Source organism: Bicyclus anynana, chromosome 1 (assembly GCF_947172395.1).
Source record: "Bicyclus anynana chromosome 1, ilBicAnyn1.1, whole genome shotgun sequence".
Taxonomy (NCBI): domain Eukaryota; kingdom Metazoa; phylum Arthropoda; class Insecta; order Lepidoptera; family Nymphalidae; genus Bicyclus; species Bicyclus anynana.
In genome coordinates, this window is record NC_069083.1 from 18,719,216 (window position 1) to 18,736,304 (window position 17,089).

Genomic DNA, 17,089 nt, shown 5'->3' on the forward strand with positions numbered 1-17,089 from the left:
ATTCAGTATTTTTACAAATCCCGCGTTTTTTTTTTAAATGTTTTTGTTTGCACATTTTTTTTTAGAAAAGTCCCATTAAAATCCTTTAAGCCGTTCCGGAGATTAGCCCTGACAAACAGATATTAAAGAGATAACAAGAGAGATAAAATTTTCAAAAAAGTTTGATAATATTTTAGTGATCAGCACTTGGAAAAATACGTTATTTAAAACAAAGACAGATACTTCAATTTTATTTATATGTTGATTACAAGAAATATGCCACTATAAATTCGCATTGGCTTATCGAATCGAAATAACTCCAGGGGTAATGTTTTTAAACAAAAAAAAAACATTACCACACACTATTGTCGTTAACTTTTCAACTTATCATGTTCATGGACGTATCTAGGATTATATCCTGGGGTGGGCCTACATATTACTGAACAGAGTCGACATTCAATATAAAAATTTCGTTAGTTCGTTCAATATAAATATTTGTAGACGCAGACTTCTGAAACGGCTCGATTTATTTATTATTTTTACTTTGTATCTATGGTAGGTATCAGAAAAAGCCTTAATATATTTTTCAAAATATTTATTACTTATAGGTTTTTCTTTAATATATGTTGTAATTGTTATTATTTAATATTTTAAATGAAATTTTCTGTAAAATTATTAGTATTTCGGCGTTCATCATAGAATTTCAAATCGGTAGCCCAGTATCTTAGGGTGGGCACTGGACTATTCTAGGGTGGGCCCGGCCCACCCGGCACACCCGCTATATACGCCTATGTTCATGAAACATGATAAGTTGAAAGAAAGAGAGAATACGACATTGAAATATAGAGGGAAAACGTTGCTCTATGCAAAGTTCTTGAAGTTGTTAGTATATCAACGTGAATGTTATGTTTTTGAATCGTTTTAGCGTCCCTTTTTTGCGCTGCGACCATAAATTCCCCAACAATTTCACTTTAATTAAGGAAGGCTCGACTCCTGAGGGACACTTCACAATAACGAGCGAAGACCCGAAGCAGCTTTATCGATTGCCCTCTTAAAGTAAGTAGAGATCTGTCTCGACTAACATCTGTTACGAGAAGCCAATTTCTCGCCTCCCAAATAAAATTCCCGATGGACAAGGTTTTTAGCTTGCTCGGGTACTTTCACATACAATGTGGCAAGAAGCACTTCATAGTTTAATACCAAACTTCTTTTTCCAAATTACCAAGTTTGTCTTATAATGGACCGCATGAACTGGAAATAGCAGTCAATATCATTATCTACACTTTATAATATAAAGAGGTAAAGTTTTAATCTACTGAATCGATTTAGAAAAATCTTTTACCACTAGAAAGACACATTATTTGTAAGTATCATATGCTATATTTTATACTCATATTCTCACGGAAACGGGAACTACGTGGGTGAAACCGCTGGGTGTAGGCTAGTCAGCCTATAAACGTCCATTGCTAGACATAGGCTTGTATGGACTTTCAAAAATCACCTCCGTCTCCAATCAGTCTCCAATCACCGGCTCCCCCCATGTGTAACCCCCTTGATGTCGTCGCTCCAAGTTTTTCATATCAATGATTTTAATTTAGTAAATAATTAAAATAAATAAGTCATAATTTTAAATAATAATAAAAGCTATTATCTGTCACTATTAATAGAATGGGAATAAAATAACACAAGCTGGAATGATATAACTGTATTTCAAATAACTTATTACTCATTCTTAAACAAATCGTTACTTTGGTAGATGGATAATACATTAATTAAATTTACTTAACGCCACTTAATCACATGTCGCCTCTTTTACATAGACCACAATATCAAAACAAACCTCAGAATAAAACCATAATCATTAATAAACAGTACAGATTAAAATATTTATCTGGAAGAAGGAGTTTTTATATGTTGTCTTATGTATTTATAATTATTTAAATAATTAAAAATCTAACACTATCATGTCAGCTTACAAATATATCCGTTTTAGATAGACGTACGTACAGACAAGCATACAAATATTGTTATATTCTTTTACGTTAGATCAAATCAAAAGAAATCTAAATCAAAACACCCCTCGGTTTCACTCGGTAATTACCGTTCCCAAAGTAATGCGGGAATAAAATATAGCTAGTGGCACTCACAAATAACTTTTCCATTGGTAAATTAATTTTTGAAGACGAAAGTCTTCGATCAGTGCACGTTGCCAGTGACCTACGGTTTCAAGACTTGGTCTCCGACTATGGGCCTTATTAGAAGGCTCAAAGTCACTCAACGCGCGATGGAGAGAGCTATGCTTGGAGTTTCTCTGTGTGATCGAATCAGGAATGAGGAGATCCGCAGACGAACCAAAGTCACTGACATAGATCAGCGAGTCGTGAAGCCGAAGTGGCAATGGGCAGGCCACATAGTTCGAAGAGCCGATGGACGTTGGGGTCCCAAGGTGCTGGAATGGCGACCCCGCACCGGAAAGCGCAGTATTGGTCGACCCCCCACTAGGTGGACCGAGGTTATCAAACGGGTTGCAGGGAGCCGCTGGATGCTGGCGGCTCGAGATCGTTGTGCTTGGAGGTCCATACAAGAGGCCTATGTCCAGCAGTGGACGTCTATCGGCTGATATATATTTTTTTTTATTCTTTACAAGTTAGCCCTTGACCTCACCTGGTAAGTGATGATGCAGTCTAAGATGGAAGTGGGCTAACTTGTTAGGAAGAAGATGAAAATCCACACTTTTTTCGGTTTCTACACGACATCGTAGCGGAACGCTAAATCGCTTGGTAAGCTAAATCGGTACGTCTTTGTCGGTAGGGTGGTAACTAGCCACGGCCGAAGCCTCCCACCAGCCAGACCTGGACCAATTAAGAAAACCTCAATCGGCCCAGCCGGGGATCGAACCCAGGACCTCCGTCTTGTAAAAAGTAAAATTATATAAAAAAATAGTGATAAGGTAAGGGAATTTTTCAAATCGGTCTAGTAGATCCAGAAATTACCCTCACTATCTCAGAAAGTCACAAACTTTACCTCTTTATAATATTAGTATAGATTTCCAACACCAGTGCGATAGGATTAAAAGATATCATAAATTCAGTTTCGCATTACAAAATTTCCTTGAACGTCGTATTATTAGGTTTTGAGCTGGAATCACCGAGGAATATCAATAGGGCGGCCGTTCTATAGGTAGCCTGTTGTACGTGTAACCTCGTTTGCCGTGAAGCTGTGGCCTGGATTTTATTTTAGGCTAGATTTTCTTCCAAGTTTTCAACGTATCTCGGTAAGCGGAAGTCGCTTACTTGAAATTTATTATTTATCCACTGATAGTGCGGTGTCTACGGTGCTTTTAATGCTTTAGGTGCTTTAAAATATTTGAAGTTTACTAGTAAAATACGACGAAGAATAGCAATAGTTCATGTTATATTTTCTTAACAATTTAATTCAAACATAACAGAGAGATAGTGAAGGCAAATGGTATGAACGGATGCAACTGTTATTGTAAGTTACATCCTGTGCCTTGCTTCTTCCCTATTCCAGGCGGAAATGTTTGACTTAATTTCTATAAAAAATAGCCAGATCCAGGACTTGAGCCCCTTACCATTAATTGTCAAAATTCTAAATGGGAAAATGTTCATTGTAGCGTCCTTTGGCGGGTTAATACCCTTTTAAAGAACCAAAAAATCAAAAAGTTTGAAGCATATAATGTTACAATGTACAAGTATTAGTTCTAGGCCGACTTCTTAGAGTTAATGGGAATGGAATGGAAAATGGAATATTGGTCATACTTAAAAGAAATGGCACTTAATCTTAAAAAAAAACAGATATCAACCTCCTAATATTCTTTGTTATACTGGTACTTTGATTGGAGTGTTTGCGTTTTAAGACGATTTCGGCCGGTTCAATCATACGCCGAAACGTCGGCAACGTGCTGCTCGTGTAAATGAACCGCATAAAAAAACTTGGTTCTATAATCTCCAGTGCTTACCTCTGTGGTCTTCTTCTTACACTTGTCGGTGCCGGCGAAGATGTTGAGCTGCGTGGAGCCGGGCCGCAGCGGGCACTGGTCGATGTCCACGCGTCGCAGGTCGATGTCGATGCCGCTGGTGCCTCTGTTAGACAAATAGATTTCTTCAACAGTCAACCAGCGGTTTCTTGATATCATAATCATTTTCTGACAAATATTGACTGCCCACTACAGGACCAAGGTCGGTCGGAACACATCTCTGTCTACAAATGCTCAATGCACAAAATCACTAACGCGACCGGCAGCGTGACGGCGTCAACGCGTCCCTCTTATTTATACCAAAACTGATACCTCCCCTCTACAATAAAATAAATAATTAATGTTAATACCACCTGTAATCAAGGAATTTTGAAAACCAAAAATGTATGGGTATCTACAAAACTTTATAATGGTACATTTTAAACAGTTTGGAGTCCCAAGTTGCTGGAATGGCGACCACCGACCCCGCACCGGAAAGTGCAGTGTAAGTCGGGTTATAAGTCACAATGCAAACATGTTGGGTAAAGGTCTGTTTCCTACGTCAGTCAGCTAAAAATGATGATGATGAATGAGAGTCGACACCTCCCACGACCTTACAAATCAACATCTATTAATTTATGACTTTGCTTTCGCATTTATTATATTGGTTTAACCTTCTGAACGGGTGAAGTAGCTTTAAATAGTCAAACTTGACATTTCAAATCGCTTGTATACAGTCTACTTGAGATAAACGAATTCCAACTCAGTAAAGATTCTGAATATACTCCAGTGTTCTACTTTTTAACGAGTTTAGAAAATCTTGAAGTTATCACATACGTTTGTTAGGTTTTACGTGGCAAATAGCAGTATTATTTTGTTATTTATTTCGCTTACAGTAATATTGTACTTATACAGTGCAACCTCGATATAACAAATCGGAGGGGAACAAGAAAATATTCGTAATATCAAGTAATTCGTTGAACTGAGGTTTGTTATGTTGAGGTTAGATTGGTCTAAAATTCGTTATAAAGAGGTAAAAGAATAGTTTTATTCATCTCAATATTACGTACTTATCTTGTTATAGCGAACAACATCTACTAATAAATGATAACACATTTTTATCAAATTACTATAATGTATTTGCTATGTATTTAAAAACAATAATAAATTTTTTTTCTTACATTAATAATCAAAAAGAATTAACAAGTGGTTATACATAGTAGCTTAATCTCAATTTTTTTCATTTATTAGAAAAAAAGTCATTGATAGTTGTCTGTTTACCACCGGTTTGAGTTATGACATCCAAAGCGCAATCTAATTTCGTGATGGATTTCACTACATCGTCACTCAAACCTCCCTTTTTGAAAAATACAGATTTTATTGTATTCAAAGCATTATAAGCATCTTTTATTGTGAAGTTATGCTCATCAATTTCACCCTCTTCTTCCTCGTCTTCATCCGCTTCTGCATCAGTAACTGGCAACACAGATGTGACGATGTCAGCAACTTTACAAGTTACTTTACAAACAAAAGCGTTTCGAAACATGTCGAGACATGAATCACATTATAAGATTAAGAGTTATATTATTGGTAGAAACTTTATATAAAGGTTTTGGGTTGGCAAAATTCGTTAATTAGAGGTATGAATACTTTTTCTTGATAGTTGAAAATTCGTTATAAAGAGGTTGTACGCAAAGAATGTTCGCAATGTAAAGGTATATTTTATATTGACTCTTATGGACAATTCAAGGGGATTACGAAAAATTTGTTAAATCGAGGAAGTCGTTATATTGAGGTACGTTATATTAAGGTTGCACTGTACTATATTTCACTACCGCGTCAAAACTAAGGCGCTCAGAAGTGGCTAATTGTCTTAAGTTCATTTAGTCGCATTGCAAACAACGAAAATTATCTAAACAAATAGTACCCAAATTTTATCTACAATTTCGAGATGTGTGTTTAGGCGGTGTAAAAACTATATATACTTACATAAATATACAATGTAAGTAAACACAAAATTGTGCATGTGTGCGCTCAGTGGAGTAGGTAAATTCGGATCACTTTTGCGGTGATATTGTAAGCACGTAATATATAACCTAATAGTATAATCATATTATATATCTATAAATTTATATATCTTTGCCCGCTTGTGTAATCTTACATCGGACGGGCTAATCGTGTTAGCGATGTGAGTGGTGCAGCTATCAGCGTATATCGCTGCATCTGTCGTTCGCTCGTCGCTACAACAATAATATAATTATTGTTGTTTCTGTTACAACAGTAAATGCGAGCGCCCGAGCTACAAGCGGAAGCGTTTCACTAAACGTTTTATTACCCCCGCTTCATTAAGGTACTTTACAACTACAATTCACACAGGTACTATAACTACTTATTATTATAGGTAGGTACTAAGTACATTTTCTATGTATGTACCTAGATTGGTTTTAACTCTGTAAGTACCATGATGAAATTATAAGGGTTCTATAAGGTAGGAAGGGTCCTTTTCTACTATGAAGTTTATATTTATCCTAGTGGATATGACCTCTGCCTCTCATCCGGAGGGTGTAGGTTCAAATACGGACCGGGGCATGCACCAGGTGTCTCAAACGGTGAAAGAAAAACATCATAAGAAAATCTGCATACCAGAGAATTTTTTTAATCCTCTGCGTGTGTGAAGTCTGCTAATCCACATTGAGCCTTTGTGGTGGACTATTGGTCTAAGCCCTTTCGTTTTGAGAGAAGACTCGAGCTCAGCAGTGAGCCGAATATGGGTTGATAATGATGATGATGACTTACGTTAAACAACAGAATACATAATCGCTGTGCGCTTATAACTTGTAACACAAATCAATTAGCCTAAATCTATGCGAGCGGTCTGTATTTCTGACAGATTATGCAAATTCCTCCCGCCGTGGCCGAGATAGAGCTACGCTGTGGATCATGGCTAGTGAATTATTAGCTTTTCGATGGGAAATATCATTCGGACTCCGACAGCCAGTGACGTGCGCTGTCTAGCCCAGCGTGAATGAATTGTACGATCTAATTCAATAATATTGTGCATTGAAAATTAATTTTGGAGCGACAGATTCCTGCGAAATTCAGGCGAAATTATTTTGACGACCTCTGCAGCGTATCTTTGTAATACTTTGGTTTTCAGCAGAGATGTTTTAGTTCTAGTTGATGAAGATGAACTTAAAGTTAAACATTAATATAAGCTAAAGCCTCTAAATAGCTCCACAGTAAAAGAGCCAGACACACACCAAGTGGTCGTGGGTTCGATTCCCGACTGGACTATTGTCATACCCACCTCTAACAAGGTTTTTCCGACTAATTGTAGAGGAACGGAAATATTGGTCAAACTAAAAAATATATATGGCAAATCTTTTTTTTTTTATGAAAACTCCGTCAACCAGCCCAAGAAAATAGTGGTGGCTTTACGCACTACAAATGGCTCAGTTACAATCTAGTGATATATTTCGGCTTCTTTATATTTTTCTTAAAATTAAGAAATCTAAATATATAAATGCGAAAGGTAATTCATCACGAAATCTCGAAAACAGCTTCATGTACAAAGCTGAAATTCGGCAGGGAGGTAGTTTATAGTTAGAAAGTATTCACTGAGACGAATTTTGCGAAGTCGCGGGCTTCCGTTAGTACTATTTATTTAGAAATTAAACATTTTCAGGGGAAATGAAATAAGCAAGCAAAGTGCGTGTTTGTGTAAGCTTTAGATGTTATCGTTAATACAATTTTGTGTACATTACTATTCGATAGCCTATTTTTTTTCTGATAATACTAAGTATTTTACAGAGTGATGGAGATGGATCGGTGGAATATTGTATGAAAAAAGTTCGGGAGACCTTCGTCAGTAACAAAGTTTCTTACATTATTTTTTCAACTCTTTATATTACACGAGTATAATGGATGGAAGTGTTGGTGGTGTAACACCATTAACATCTCAACGGGTTGATGACTTTTACTTAATATTCGTTATCATCATCATCATCATTATCAGCTGATGGACGTCAACTGCTGGACATAGGGCTCTTGCGTGGACCTCCAAGCATAACGGTCTCGAGCCGCCAACATCCAGCGGTTTCCTGCGATCCGCTTGATGTCATCGGTCGGGTCGGGTAGTGGGGGGTCGACCAACACTGCACTTTCCGGTGGGGGGTCGCCACTCCAGCACCTTGGGACCCCAACGTCCATCGACTCTGCGAACTATGTGGCCTGCCCATTGCCACTTCAGCTTCGCGACTCGCTGAGCTATGTCAGTGACTTTGGTTCGTATGCGGATCTCCTCATTCCTGATTCGATCAAGCAGTGAAACTCCAAGCATAGCTCGCTCCATCGCCCGCTGAGTGAGTGAGTGACAAAGAAAAATTCAGTATTACATTACCTGATCTTGGTATCAAACTCTCAGTACTTTGAGACCCGAAGCCACGGTCAAGTCGTTTCGGATAAATGCCACAAACATCGTGACACGAAATTTTTATATATTAGATAACACGGGTTTGTGTTCCACGTTGTTTTCTTCTGAGGTTGTAGCTTTAATTCAATCACATTTGGCCGAATGTTATCAAGTCCCCAAATAATCCATTTCCCCGGACACTATCTATGACCGAATCTTTATTTTTATTGGTCGCCAATGTCGAATAGAGTCACAGATTGTGGACAGCGCAGACTAAAGATTTTTATTATTCTTATTATTATTTAGTACTCCCTGAAATGAAATGAAGGCAAGAAGTGTTTTTTTTTTCATTTATCTTTTTTGTAAATATTTTTGACTAAAAACAAACTTAATTTAAATATCTGAAACTGGTATATAATGAAAGGTTTCACTCAGCATCGCACGTGGACGATAAATTAATGAGCAGTCTTTGGGAAGGAACGAAGCCTAATTAAGCGTGATCACAAACGTGATTTAATTTAGAAAGCAGGTACGTACATACATTTTATTACCAATATTAATTACTGATACGTCTTTGTGATAACTAGTCGCAGTTAATGTTTACCATAACAATTAGAAAGCAATATGCAGCTACAATAATCTAATTAAAATATTTAATTACGTTGATAATGACACAAATCACGATAAACCAACTGTGCTCTACATGACAACGACTCTTTTAACATGTTTGACTGTAGATTTAATAATGTAATAAATTAGATTACTTGATACCTATTAATTGATTTTGAAACATGGATAAAACACACGTTATACAACATCGGAGTATGCTCGACTAGTTTAGAACCCATACGGGACCCTTAGTCAAGAGCTGGTTTTGAAAAATAGTTGGTACCTCTCAAGAATTTATTGAGAATTCGTCAGAGGACTGTAAGGCATTACGCAACTGTGCAGCTGAGGTTACATCATACTTTCAGGCATAATATACGGTCGTCTTAACGATGACATCTAGGGATAATGTAAAGAAAATCCAAGAAATATCCATTATGAACAGATTAAGTAAGTAAGTATTAGTTTCAAAGGTTTCTAGTTAGTATGATGTAGTGTGCGAAGAAATACATTAGTTTTCTTCTATTCATTTAATGATCTATAGATTTTATTGAATAGGAATAAAATACCAATGTTGGAAAGCGACAATTTGTCGCCGGTTTGCCGCGCTCCGTTCGGTATTTTCGCTAAGTTGTGGACATTTTTTGTCGAATAACATTAATTTTACTACAAAAGAGTTATTTATCTTTGGAATGAACTCCGACGTTCTCTAGTTGATTATATTTCTATACAGGCGACTCAGCGATCCGACACAGTATTGTTAGGAAGCCAAAAAGAAATAATGTTTCTATTTGTATGATAAAGTAACGTCTGAAGAGAATATTATAAGCGTTCCTAATTCGTGTATATTGTAAAAACTGTTTGCCTTGATCTGTATGGCAATGGGGATGAGGACTAGGTTTTAATATTATATTGATTTTCATGAGTTACTAGCGGTCGCCCGCGACCTCGTCTGCATGGAATTCAGTTTTACATATCCCGCGGGAACCATGGATTTTCCGAGATGAAAAGTAGCCTATGTGTTAATCTAGAGTAAAACCTATTTCCATTATAAATTTCAGCCAAATCGCTTCTGTAGTCGCTGTAGTCGCGGCGCACTTACATACAAACTTTGGCCTTTATAATATTAGTGTGATTCATCACTATTAACTAATTGATACATAAACACCTAAGATTATCGGGATGTTTGTTAAATAAAAAAAGATTATAACATTTCAAAATCAATTAAAAATCTTTTAACGTAATTTCATGAAAAATCATACATTTTTAGCTCCCTTAAATTCACATTTGACATTCTTAATTACATGAAGTAATGAAGTCGGTTAAAAATATATAAACGCACAAATAACAAAAATATTTGTAAAGTTTAAGCACCTATACAAATCTAAACATTTCACGAATTGCCGACGTCATTAATTCGTGCTATTTAGTATGGAGTGTTTTGAGCGATCTGTGGCAGCGCCGCCAATATGATCCCTTTAATCAATGTAGCTCCGAAAGTAATAATCGAAAATCTGCTAATCCGCATCGGGTCACTGTGGTGGACCTATTATTAGCCTAATCCTTACATTGTGAGAGGAGACTCGTGCTCAACAGTGAGCCGAATATGGGTAGTTAATGAGGATGCTACTTTTGTAGAAGTAACAGGGTATCCACGATCATATACTTTCGGAGCTACAAGGATTTAAAGGGTCAGATTTGCGGCGATGCCGCGGATTCCTGAAAAACGCCCCATAAAAAATGGCATGAACGAATGACGTAGTATCGTTAAATTTGTATGTGCGTACAAACAAAATTACTAATAACTTTGTTATTTGTGCGTTTATGTTTATAGTTCATATATTAAAAAATGTCACATTTAATGTAAGGAAGCTAAGACTGTATGACTTTTCATCTAATTACGATAAAAGATTTTTATTAGATTTTGAAATTTTATAATCTCATTTATTTTGCAAATATCCAGACAATCTTTCGTTTTTATATATAAATTAGTTAACATTGACTCTATTTACCCGAATGTATCATAAAAATCAACATATTCAAACCTAGTCATCATCCCCATTAACTAAAATAAAAATGAAAAACAATAAAATAGAGGTGAATACGAAACACGCACGTGCGAGTTATACATAGTTACAGAATAGGCTCCCTGCACGGCTATTCTCTAACAATGTTTTGTATAACTCGCAAGTGCGAGTTTCGAATTCACCGCTATCTTTCTCATTCTATAGTATCGTTTTAAACAGAGAGACATAGAGCTGAATTCGAAACACGCACGTGCGAGTTATACATAGTTACAGAATAGGCTCCCTGATGCCAACAGGCGAACTCACTTGAAGAAGTAGGTGCCGTTGTAGCCGAAGAAGGGCACGGTGTAGGTCAGCATCCAGATGTTGCCGCCGCCGCAGTCGTAGTACGGCTTGGACCACTTGCCGTCCTCGTACGTCACCGACAGGATCTCGTCGAACTCGCGCTCCGTGTGCGCCGTGTCGTTGTGTGTGTACGTGTTGTAGCCTGGACAAGCATCAGCATCAGCATCATCATCATCATCATCACCATCATCATTATCATCATCATCATCATCATCATCATCATCATCATCATCATCATCATCATCATATATTTAATAATGTACAAATTTAAATATCACGTGTCTCAATCGGTGAAGGAAAACATCGTGAGGAAACCTGCACGCCAGAGAATTATTTTAATTCTCTGCGTGTGTGAAGTCTGCCAATCCGCATTGGGCCAGCGTGCTGGACTATTGGCCTTAACCCTCTCATTATGAGGGGAGACTCGAGCTCAGCAGTGAGCCGAATATGGGTTGATGACGACGACGACAAATTTAGTACCTAATTTTGACGGCCTCCGTGGCGCAGTGGTATGCGCGGTGGATTTACAAGACGGAGGTTCCTGGGTTCGATCCCCGGCTGGGCAGATTGACATTTTCTTAATTTGTCCAGGTCTGGCTGGTGGGAGGCTTCGGCCGTGGCTAGTTACCACCCTACCGACAAAGACGTACCGCCAAGCGATTTAGCGTTCCGGTACGATGTCGTGTAGAAACCGAAAGGGGTGTGGATTTTCATCCTACCTCTAAGAAGTTAGCCCGCTTCCATCTTAGATTGCATCATCACTTGCCATCAGGTGAGATTGTAGTCAAGGGCTAACTTGTAAAGAATAAAAAATAAAAAAAATATTATTAATTCATATTACTTTTTTATATAAATATTCTTTTTCTTTATTAAAATTTGATAGTTGGTTTAAATACTGTAGGTACTTTAATGTTATATAATTTTTATTTTCGTTCTTTTTTATATTTTTTAAACTAGTTATAAGTTTTAATTTGGTTTGGCTATGAATATAGGTTTATGTTGCCTGTTTTCGTGGTGGCACTTGGTACTGGGTCCTGAAAATCAGCGCTGTATGTTCTTTGTTTATGGGGAGCATATAGCAATATGCTGAACCTTTTTCTAGGTTATGCCACATATCGCAGGGTATTATTCTTTAATAATTGTGATGTGTGGCATAATGTAGTAATAAATATATTTTCTTTCTTTCTTTCATCATCATCATCATCATCATCGTCATCAGCCGGTAATTATTATCAATAGTGGTCCACTACAGGGCCAGCCGGTTAATTCAGTAACTCTAACGTACGAGTATGTTAGCTTGATGTCACGTAATTTAACGTGGCGCATGGCCTTCGTGGCGCAGTGGTGTGCGCCGTGGATTACAAGACGGAGGTCCTGGGTTCGACCCCGGATGAGCCCGCTTCCATATTATATATTCCGAGTTTTGAATATGGGTAATTATAGATTTTGAGGTGCTCTTTTATAAGGAAAAAATACGAAGACGTAAATATTAAATAGTAGGATTTTTTTTATGTTTTATACATACATGTTTTTAAATTACTTGGAAATTGGGATATTATCAAAAAATTGGTTTTAGACGCCATTTTTCCATCAATTCGCCGCAAGCGACAAAAATTCGATTTTGCAAAACGAAACTTCGAAAAGAGCACGTCAAAATCTGTGAATATAGTCATTTTTAAAACTTCCGAAAAACTTTGCAAACAATAGGTACTACCAGATGATTGAACTATAAGATGCACACAATAAATGAGATGAGAGAAAGAAAACATCGACTAATAGTGGCGGAATCAAAAGACAAAAAAATCGCTCTCTCTTTCGTTCCGTCGCAACTAAAGTGAGAGGGGGGGGATATTTTACACATTTGTCTTTCTCTCGTCTCGAAATATGTGACATCTTAAGTCTACATGCCACCTTATAAAAGAGAGAATATGTTGCGTCGACCCACCAAGCTTCGTCAATTCCAAAGTTGGCGGGCTTAATGTGATAATAACTGTATAATTACAAATGATCATTATCAGATGATAATGATAATATCCGGTACCGATGACTTAACATGCTCACCGAGGCACGGAGGTGTAGCATCACCAGCTTCTTAGCTTCGGGCTGACCTTTATCTTTCCAAATGAAGGAAAACGCTCAGTATTTAGTAGCCTTTGACGGCCTCCGTGGCGCAGTGGTATGCGCGGTGGATTTGCAAAACGGAGGTCCTGGGTTCGATCCCCAGCTGGGCAGATTGAGATTTTCTTAATTGCTCCAGGTCTGGCTGGTGGGAGGCTTCGGCCGTGGCTAGCTACCACCCTACCGGCAAAGACGTACCGCCAAGCGATTTAGCGTTCCGGTAATGTCGTGTAGAAACCGAAAGGAGTGTGGATTTTCGTCCTCCTCCTAACAAGTTAGCCCACATCCATCTTAGACTGTAACATCACTTACCATCAGGTGACATTGTAGTCAAGGGCTAACTAGTCTAGAATAAAAAAAAAAGCCTGACCCAGAAATCGAACCCTGGATTGAAATCCGGAGCCATATAAACTAAGCACTGGGCCAGCGAGGCTATAAAATTGAAACATAGACTGAAATTGAAATATCGGTTGTCGTAATTTGGCCACAGCTCCCTAAATGCTAAGCGACTTGCAAAATTAAACCCCTTCCCCCTCTCCTCCGCGTCTATCAATCAACAGTATTCGGAAATAGAATATAATTTCGTTATTCCATTACAGAATGAGTGCCTGCGCTACCCAGACATACTTTATTTTATAAAGGCTGAAACTGCGCCCTAGCTCCATACGTATATATACCTACGGTAGCCAATTATGAATCTTGGATAATGGCGACTTTGGAAGGTAGCTGATTTCAAGGATCATATCTTCATATTTTCTATGCAGTGGCGTTCACAAGGCTTTTTACTAGGGTATGCATTATATGAAAATTGTGGGAATGGGAATTTCGTCTACTATAAAGTAGACTCTACATCGTAAATAGAAAACGTCTACAAATAAATTCGTAGTGAGTCGTCAGGGTAGACAGGGCATTTTTGCATCTATAAAGTGCATGCCACTGTTTCTATGGGATATCTTAAGGAATCATGTCTTCAGTCGCAAGACCCTTAGCTTCGTAGTTTACCTTAGCTTAGACCTTATAGTTAGGTGTTTTTTGAAGGGCGCTGCGAAGCTAAGTGACTGATTACTGGGGACATGATTTCTCATATTATATGTATTTTTTTAAATTGCATATGCAGATATATTAAGCATACTTGGACAGTTAAGGTTTAAAGGTAGCTGTACCTTCTAACGCCATCACAATCTAAATACTCACATAAGGTAAGCGCATAGGTTAACTTTCAGCCTTCATGAAATGAAGTATGTCTGGCTATTGCGGCCTCTTAGTCCATTAACGTCTGAGGCACAATGGATTACTTGTTAGAAATCAAACCGGCAATCCAATTAAGTGCTGATGTATTTCTAGAACCTCGTAACTGCGTATAAAGTGAAGCTTAAGAGTATACCAATGGTTTAACTCTTGCATTCTGTAAAGTTGCAGCGTTGTGACATCGGTCGTTTCCATGGCAACTTCACTGTTAGTGACATTTTAATTTTGGCATCGTATAAACGACATATAGTCCAAATTCCAATAACACGGCTTATAGGCGAAAAGTTCGTCGTCGAGTGTAAAATAGAGGAATCCCATCCAAGTTTGCTGGGTGGATAACAATAAGGTTAGGTTGCTTGAAGTCGTACTCCGGTAAAATAACAGTATTATTTCCATACAACGTCTACATATTGTCAATATTGACTGCGTTCCGGTAACTAAGGCAAAATCTATTGACAATATTTATGTTGTGATTCTAAAGCAATCAAAGAATTTTCTACCTACCTACACAAAGTCCTCTGTGACAAAGCTTCCATTAAACAAAGTTAAAAAAATAAAGGTACAACATAGCCACTTGAGAAGTGAAGTAAAAAAAGTAAAAAATCGCTTCCGCTTATGTTATAAACTCACCTCTCCTGAACTGATTGTGGTTTCGTATCACGCGCTCGGCATTCTTACGGGCGATGTAGAACCACTCCGAGGTGTTGCTCAAATATTTGTACTCGACCGCCAGATCCTTCGCCAGTATCGGCCCCTCGGGTAACCGATACGCGAACGGACAAAACAATTGGTAATCTTTATATTGATATTGGTCGTAGCAGTTCCCCGCTGCGAACACGTCATCGTCGAACTCCACCATTGAGAACACACTAGCATGCAACAGGTACTCGTTATGCATGACGGAAGGACCGGCGTATTTCCACAGCCTGGTGAGCATGTTCGCTCTATTAACAGCGACGTCCGCTTCCACCCTAAACCTCTCTTGAGCGTACCTATCTACTACACCCTCCCCTAAATTCAAATGCGTCCCAGCTGTGCAGTTCTCGCCTAGCAGATGCTGAGTTTCGATCAATCTTAGAAACTTAGTAACAACGTCTTCGAGAACATTCGGTCTGACAACCGTCGTGTTATCTCTATCTACACTCGTATTGTTAACATCTCTAATATCTTCAACGGAATTCTCTGAGTGTCGTTGTCGTAACTGTGCTCTAGATTGATAAAGTGTTCCAGTAATGACACGTCGTCTGTCGTGTCACTGTCTCTCTGTATGACGTTCCCGGAATAATTCCCGAAGTATTTCTGGAACATGTCGGGGGTCGTTCTGTGGCCGTCGTCGTCGGGCGCGCTGTACGGTCTGAGCGCCGAGGCGACCGGGTCTTCCCCGGATTTGTCGATGCTCTCTGCAACAAAGATAAACGTTTTATTACAAACTATGTAGATACCGCGTGATTTTATTTCTTTTGCGCTTTCTGCGAGATTGTTACGACGACAGGCGACGGGTTTATCTGTGATCTCGGAAAATTGGGAGCTTTGGAGATTACGAATTTTTCATGTTATATATATAACATATCTGGGATATGAAATTTGTGTCGAAATGTTATGGGCATAATGTGAGATATAAACTATTCGCTGCTTGAAAGCTCATTTCGTAGATGAAAGTGTAATTGTGACCTTTCAATACTATAACTAAAGTTAATAAGCCTACGTTTTTAGTAGGCCACGTCAATAACAGTTCATGTCGCACTGCACAAATACTGGGTTAGCTTTATTAACCAATGAGGTATTTGATATACCCCGTTGGTCTTATTAGTTAGTGTAGCTTCGGATCTCAAAGTTAATGAAATATTGAGCTTTTCTTTCTACTAGAAAAAGTTTAGTACCAACTCAGATTTGCGTCGTCCTCAGTTATTGTCATGAACATCTGATAGTGATCGTTAAAAGATTCAAATATGGCGGTCCTGTAGTAGGCTGATAGTAATGATGACGGCATTGCGTTATAGATTGGTTAATATATTTGGAAAACTCGTTATCGTCGGGAAAGGCGGTTGAATTGGCAAAGTGACCGGCTTCGATAACCAGACGTACGCGGCTTGGAAGCCTGCCGGGCAGCAATTTCATAACGAAATAATTCATTTTATCAGAGGTTTAAATGTACAATGTAGGTACATTTAAAAGCACATACAATATGTGGAAACTACTAACGATTTTTAAAACTGCAGTCAGGAGAAAGTAAAAAATTGGAAAAAAATCAAAAATCTATATTTAAATACTTGGAAAAATTGGAAAAACACTTGTTATGAAAATTATACTCCGCTAGTTTCTTACAACACTTTATTCCACCTTTTACAATTACAAATTATTACAAATTAAAAATAATAT

The 17,089-nt window shown here is 38.0% G+C and overlaps 1 protein-coding gene across 1 annotated transcript in view; it reads right to left on the reverse strand.

The window, feature by feature from the left end:
- The window catches only part of LOC112048363 (probable G-protein coupled receptor 158), a 175,109-nt gene that overhangs the window by 50,142 nt on the left and 107,878 nt on the right, over nucleotides 1-17,089 (reverse strand). The window contains 4 exon segments of the mRNA XM_024085862.2: nucleotides 3,959-4,082; nucleotides 11,306-11,486; nucleotides 15,341-15,880; nucleotides 15,883-16,110. Of these exon segments, the coding sequence (XP_023941630.2) occupies nucleotides 3,959-4,082; nucleotides 11,306-11,486; nucleotides 15,341-15,880; nucleotides 15,883-16,110 (1,073 nt within the window).